This window comes from Myotis brandtii, unplaced genomic scaffold (assembly GCF_000412655.1).
Source record: "Myotis brandtii unplaced genomic scaffold, ASM41265v1 scaffold806, whole genome shotgun sequence".
Lineage (NCBI taxonomy): Eukaryota > Metazoa > Chordata > Mammalia > Chiroptera > Vespertilionidae > Myotis > Myotis brandtii.
The window spans coordinates 1,123,819-1,131,099 of NW_005371249.1; the positions used below are offsets into that span (position 1 = coordinate 1,123,819).

At 55.2% G+C, this 7,281-nt stretch overlaps 1 protein-coding gene across 1 annotated transcript in view; it reads left to right on the plus strand.

Moving 5' to 3' along the window:
* The window catches only part of PAX5 (paired box 5), a 161,486-nt gene extending 158,233 nt beyond the window's left edge, over window positions 1–3,253 (plus strand). The window contains exon 10 of the mRNA XM_014531551.1: window positions 1,881–3,253. Within this exon, the coding sequence (XP_014387037.1) occupies window positions 1,881–1,957 (77 nt within the window). The 3' untranslated portion in view covers window positions 1,958–3,253. The remainder of the gene's footprint in view (window positions 1–1,880) is intronic.
* Window positions 3,254–7,281: the final 4,028 nt, after the last annotated feature.

Below are 7,281 nucleotides of genomic sequence, written 5' to 3' on the forward strand. Positions count from 1 at the left end.
GGTGGTGGGGGCAGACAGGGCAGGAGGTGGGAAGAAAGGCAGCAGTGGTCGATTAGGATTAGACTGGGAGTGCCTGTGGCCGCTTTAAAGGGATTAGAGAGTGAGTGGGAGCCGGGAATGACTGTGTCAGGAAGTAAATTGATGATAATGTGAATTAGAGAGGAAAAATGACAAGAGAAAGGACAAGTTTATTTTAGACGACGGTCTAATGGGCACCAGGAAGACAGAGTGCTTTGTGAGGTGATGTTTTCATCTTTCACGGTAAAGGCAAGCGATTTTGATCTGCCGTGGAACCCTCAAGCTGAGGCCACTGGACAGCACAGCCAAGAGATGAGGCTTTGAGAGGGGAGTGAGTCAGAGCCGAGGGCGAGAGGTGGCAGGTGGGTGGGGGACTCAGAGGGCTGAGCCAGGGTCCTCTGCGCAGGCTTACTTCCATTTCTTGTCCCCCGAGGCCCGTTTGTGGGGGCAGCCCCTGCGGTTTTCCTGCTCCTGGGCCATGCCCAGGCCTGCAGGGAGGGCACGTATGTCCTAACAGCCCCCAGCCCACAGAAAAGAGAAGATGAGAGAGCAGGGGAGGCTGACAGCTGTCTCTGAGTGAGGGCTCTGACCAGGGAGGTGACAGAGGAAGCAGCATTCTCCATCTCCGGGAATACTCGGGCACAGGGTTGGCGGCCTTGCCTTCGTCGGGAACAGCTCAGCAAGGCGCTGCCGCTCCGCCCCTGTCACTGCTGCCTTCCTGGGGCCCAGTGAGGGGTAGGGTATCTGCTCCTCCGGGCTGGGCTTGGAGGTGCGGTGGCACGTGCTAAAGTGCCACGAGCTGTATGGCCTTGGGCAAGCTGCTTACTTCTCTGTCCCTCAGTTTCCTCCTCTGCTGCATGGGACAATACTAGTTCCTACCTGATAGACTTGTTGTGGAAAGTAAAGAGTTCGTGCATATAAAGGGCTTAGAAAAGCACTTTTATATCCTTACGTCATGGTGCCCTCAGGCAGAGCTACTATGAACCCGTTTTACAGATGAGGCAAACTGAGGCTCAGAGGAGTGAAGCCACTTGTTCAAGGTCACTCAGCCAAGAGTGGCAGAGCCTGACTGGCAATCCCCAGGCATTGGTGCTGTCATGCTATCGGGGAGAATTGCCAGGATTGGTTTGGATTTGGGTGAGATTTCAGAATCCATACATGTCACCTCCCCTGGGGAATGAAGAAGCTTACTGTTCCCACCCCACCAGACACGTGGTCCAGGACGGCTCACAGGGCCCCAGCTGCCGTCCACCTGGACAAACGGCGCAGGGGGAGCAGGCCGTGAACTGCGTTGTGGAGCAGCAGTCCTGAACCAGGGGCAGACACCTGGGTTCCAGGCCGGGCTCTGGCACTGAGAGGCTCTGTGGCTTTGGGCATATGACTTAGGTTTGTTGAGCCTCAGTTTCCCTACCTGTAGAAGGAGGAGATGGCCTACTAACCTCAGTGGTTCTAAGGCTCTGCTGGTCTCCCAGAGCCCCTGGCGCTCTTTCATCCCTGGGAAGGAGTTTGAACACAAAGCGGGGCTCCTGGAGGCCGCAACCAAAGCATGTAGTCAAATAAAGCTGCCCAGAGAGGTGGGAGGAGCCCTGTCTGCGGGTCCCAGGAGGCAGGCTGCTACCCGCTCTGCTCCATGCACTCACACACCCAGTCTCCCCACGTCCAAGTCTTCTCGTCCCGTCCCCCAAGCCCAGCCTGACCCGCTTCCTCCAGGAAGCCCGGCCCTGCCAGAACAACCGTGCATTCCCCAGAGCTCTTTGCTCAGAGCTCCGAGCCCCTTCCTTCCTGTGAGCATTTGCCTTAGGTATGGGGCTGCAGGCACAACGTCGCCCTCCAACCCCCATGCCGTCTTCTCTCTCTTCCAGGCTCCCCCTACTATTACAGCGCCGCTGCCCGAGGAGCTGCCCCACCTGCAGCCGCCACTGCCTACGACCGTCACTGACCCTCGGAGCCAGGCAGATGCCAGCACTGATGACACATATCACTGAGGGCGATGGCCTCCCAGCCCCTTCAGAGACAGCCGGAGGGGCCCGACGAGAGCATCCCCCAGCACCCTCCCCCCTCACTTGAAACTCTGCCCCCCTTTTCCTGTCAGGGACTCTGGGGTCCTATGGTACGGCTGCTGGACTTCTGGACACCTGTCCATTTCTAAGAGTCAATCGACGAGCTTCTCCCAGCGGTGACGGGGTCTCCACAAACCAACAGACTGTGCCGCCGGTAACTGCAGCCCCAGCCCCGCCTGCCGGTCCCCCGGCTGTCTGACCATCTGCCCGTCTTCAGGCCCAGGCCTGGGAAGAAGAGCTTGCTGTGGTCGTTTCAACAGCACCTGTGTAAATACCTTCTTGCTTCTCTCGTGGGCCCAAAGGTCCAACGGAGCAGACTGCCAGCCTTTATGCATTGAGCACTCCCAGCGCATCACAGACCTGAGTGCAGAGCATCCCCTCTGCCCCGGTGCCCCCGCAGTGGGGAGCTGTCCATGGGACCGAGGATGCCCGACTCGGCCTCCTGCTCGTTGCTACTTCTTGACTAGGTGTGTCACTAACCTGGTTATTGCTCCAAGCCCCCCCTGCTGAGACTCTTCCCCAAGAGAAACACACTTTGGGGAGATACCCTGGCTTCCTGCCTCCACTTCCCTGGGCCCAATGCAGTGCAAACAGCTCTTTCCCGTATATCAAATGACTCAAAGAACCGCCAACTACTGTTCTAAAGTAAGATGTCCCAGGTGCTGATTGCATTGTGGACCTGGAACATTGCGGCTGGATGGGACCCAGGAGATCATGGTCCAAGGCGGGGCCTGACGTCCTCCTGACCCGCCAGCCCCTGGAACCGCAGGCCTGAACTGGGATGTGTTTTCGGAGGCATTCCCAGGCTCCGATCACTTTGGACACCCACCACGGACACTGCCCTCACCCTCCAGGACCCCCGTGAGTGGATTCTGTTCTGCCATGTAGACAGTGGTTAACAAAAAGGACTTTGCCTGCACTGAAGACCACACGCACCTGCAGCATCTCCAGAACTTCCTGAGCAGCTCTCTGGTCCTGGTGGAGCCTCGCATGCCGCTGGGAATGGAGGTGCCAGGTGGGGCAGATGCCCAACTTCAAATAGTGGGTGTCTGCCTGTTGACATGAGGGGCCATCATGGTCAGAGCCATGGCCAAGGGCTACAGGAGCTTGGAGAGGGACTTGTAGAACTCACTGTGGGCTGGAGTGGTCAGTAAAAGCCGGTTGAGAGGGTTTGGGGAGACAGAGGAAGGCCTCCTGAGGGAGATAGGACAGGCAGTGAGGAACTGGTGGGTGAACTGGGACTGGTTTTGAGGTGGGGTTGCCAGGAACCACCATATCTTTGCCTAGGGCCTCGATTCCTTGCATAGTCTCTCTTGCCAACTCAGAACAGCCAGGTGGAAGTTCTGTCCAGACCCCCGTGAGTGGATTCTGTTCTGCCATGTAGACAGTGGTTAACAAAAAGGACTTTGCCTGCACTGAAGACCACACGCACCTGCAGCATCTCCAGAACTTCCTGAGCAGCTCTCTGGTCCTGGTGGAGCCTCGCATGCCGCTGGGAATGGAGGTGCCAGGTGGGGCAGATGCCCAACTTCAAATAGTGGGTGTCTGCCTGTTGACATGAGGGGCCATCATGGTCAGGGCCATGGCCAAGGGCTACAGGAGCTTGGAGAGGGACTTGTAGAACTCTCTGTGGGCTGGAGTGGTCAGTAAAAGCCAGTTGGGAGGGTTTTGGGAGACAGAGGAAGGCCTCCTGAGAGAGGGACAGGACAGGCAGTGAGGAACTGGTGGGTGAACTGGGAATGGTTTTGAGGTGGGGTTGCCAGGAACCACCATATCTTTGCCTAGGGCCTCGATTCCTTGCATAGTCTCTCTTGCCAACTCAGAACAGCCAGGTGGAAGTTCTGTCCAAATCTGGGCTGAATTATAGCAATGACAGTGGACTTTGCATTACATGTGACAGGGTCCCCGATGTCTGCATGTCACCAGGTTGGCAGAGAGCTGGGGCAGAGAGAGCCCGCACTTGAGGTGATTGGCCCTGGGAGGTCTTGTCCTGGCCGTACCTCTGCCTTGCTGTGGGACCTCTGTCAAGACCCTTCACCTCTCTGAGCCTCGGTTGCCTTGGGACTGCAGGGTCATCTGACAGCTCTCTCCTTACTTCTTCTCTCACAGGGAGTTGGGACAGGCCCTCCACTGCTGAGAAAGCAGACAGAGGTGGGCACCTGAGTCCCACTAATATTCAGACCACGTGGGAAATAAGAACACCCAGAGGGGTGGAAATCAGTCTTGAGGAAGACCTAGTCCAACTCCCCTCAAGGGAAACTGAGGCCCAACTGAGGGAAGCCCGGGACATGCAGGGAGAGAGAGCAGACCTTTGGCCACTACCAGGCGTTTTGGCCCCCAATATCCCTGCAAGGTGGTGAGACAGATAAGAAACTGAGGCTCAGCAAAGTGCAGTCCCCAGGCAGTGACTGGCAGAGGGGGGCTGGGACTTGGCCCCTGAACCCTGGCACATGGTGATCCTCCCATCCCTGGGGAGGGAAGTGGATGGTGAGGGCAGTAGATGGTTCTCAGCCCACTGCCCCACAGGGAGTGTCCCAGGGCTGTTAGAACTGCTGAGGAAGCTAGTCTCCCAGGATGGAGGTGGAGCCCATGAGCTCACTGCAGGCACACCCTCTCCCCTGGAATCTGCTGGTTAAACAGTTGCAGCCTCCACCTGCCAGGCAAGGTAGAAGAAAGTATATTAGGAAGTGGTGGGGCTGGGAGTCTGCTGCACAGACCTCTTGGACTCTTGCACCTTTAGATCCTGGTCTCTCCTGTGGTCTCAGGCTGTTGGTAGGAGGTCAGCCTTCCCAGAACTGGCTGCCTAAGGCACAACCATCCTTCCTCCGCAAAGCCCACCTGGCCCCACCAGCACCCCTCTACCCATCCTGTTCTTCTCAGCCCTATGGTGCGCTCCCTCCACGCCTTTCCTCTCTCCCCTGAGGCTCTGCTGGTCCTCAGATGCATTGTACTTACTAGACAGCCACTTGATGATGGGGCTGCCGGGCAGAAGCACAAGAGCACACGATGCACACATGTTCTTACACTCATGGCTGCTCTCCCCCGCTGAGTTCCCCCGGCTCTGCTGAGCTGCCCGGGAGCTGGGAGAGGAGGGTTCCAAAGGACACAGTCACTGACGCCAGAGAATTCTGAATGGAAAACACAAGGCCAGAGCTTTCACCAGAGCTTGGTGGCAAGAGGCCTGCGTGCTCTTCTGTGGGCCTTCAGCTCCACGGTCTAGCTCTGGCTTTCTGAAAAGGACATGGTGGATTTTATGAACTTTTTTTTTTTTTTACCTTAGTCTAACTCCACCCTAGAAAAATTTGATGACATATCAAACCCAACATCCCTTTGCCAAGGCGCCTTAGTTAGGGTTGGCCCTTTCATAACCGATGTTCCCATGGTGCTTTGCAATCTTTGACCATCCACTGGGACAATCACCGTGCTCATTTTACAGATGGGAAGTTTGAGATTTGGGGCTCGCAGGGCAAGAGCGAGGTGAAGTGAATTCTTAGATATCCCTGGGCCTCATTCTCTCTCAATAGAATGGTGCTCCTGTCATGGGAGAGTGTGGCTTAGAGACACCCTTCAACCCCCCAATGAGGGAAGAAAGAACAGGAAGCCAGAGTCTGGCCTGATGGAGAAGACTGGGTATTGATGGTCCAACTAGATTCTCGTTAACACCGAAACCAACCCAAAAGTCTGCCCAGATTCACACCAACCCCCTGACTCATCCAGACTCCTTTCCAGCTGTACCCTGAGGCTCCCAGGGGGTGGATTAGAGCTTGTCCCAGGCCACGCCCCGAGGCCTGACAGGGCCTGGACATAGGCCCAGCTCTGACTCCCAGGGTCTAGGGCTCCAGTATCATGAGATGTCCCTTCACTCTTCTTCATTCTTTCTGCGGGGGATCAGACTCCAGGCCTGGCTGTGACAATATTCAGGAGTCACCAAGCAGAGTCATTGGGGCCCTCCGGTGCCCACAGGCCTGGGAAACAGAGATCACAATCTTAAGGGCCCTGAACTAATTGCTTCCTAGGCCAGGCGGGCGGGGTAACCTTGCAACTCTGGAAGGGCACGAGGCAGCATGGATGGTGGGACGTGGGACCAAAAAAAATAGGCCCATGAGCCCCTGGCCACCAGCTTGTGACCCCTGCCCAATCTTGGTCCAATGCTCCCTTTCTTCTCCACCTCCTTTCCCTTCATTGTAAATTTGGGGGAGATGGGAGCCCAGATTGATGAACTTCACATTGCCTCGCCCCTGGTCCCTGCCCCCCCACCTCCCCAGCCCGGGCTCTTGCAGACAGTTTGGCTTTGACAGTAGTGAACTTGAACGTCGGAGGTGGTGTGGTGGGGGCACTGTTGGCTTTGAGGGTAGATCACATGTGCAGGGAAAAGCCCCAGGTGTGACCACAGGCGGTGGGGGCACTGTTGGCTTTGAGGGTAGATCAGTGCTGCTGGGCCTTTCACATGTGCAGGGAAAAGCCCCAGGTGTGACCACAGGGCACTGAGGGGTGAAATCCCTTTATGAGAAGCCACATCCCAGAGCAACTGCCCTGCCTTTGGCAGCCCCTGGCAGCAGCCACCCCTTCTGGATGACATTTCAGCCAGAATGTAGCTCCTAGCCATGGGGAGCAAATCTTAAAAACAAACTAAGCACTCCTGACAAATACAGTGGAACCTCAGTTCTCGAACTTAATTCATTGCAGAAGGCTGTTCGAGAAGCGATTTGTTCAAAACCCGAATCATTTTTCCCCATTAGAAGTAATGTAAATTGAATTAATCGGTTCCAGACCCCCAAATGACTCTCTGTTTTAACCTGTTTGTTTACATTTTAAATGATGTGTCAGAGGTGTTTTCAAGGTGTGCTAAGTGCTGATTTCGCCACGCCATACTCAGTAGCCAGATCAGACATGCAAACACCTCTATCATACTTGACAGTTATTTCTTTTTTAAAGCTCTATCGTTGTTTTCACAGCTTTCCTTTTCACTTTGCTGCCATCACTACCTTCTTAGAACCCATGGTGACTTGTTGTACATATTTAATAACAATAAGCAGCAACAAAAGCAAAAAAAAAACCCCACAAAAAATATTCACAGCACAATTTCCTGAGATGTTAACAACACGAGGTTTAGTGGTAAACTGACTCATTCTCGTGAATTCTCTCCTTTGTTTGTTTGTTGCCTGAGAGACATGTGACTGATCATACAGGTATCAGCATGAAA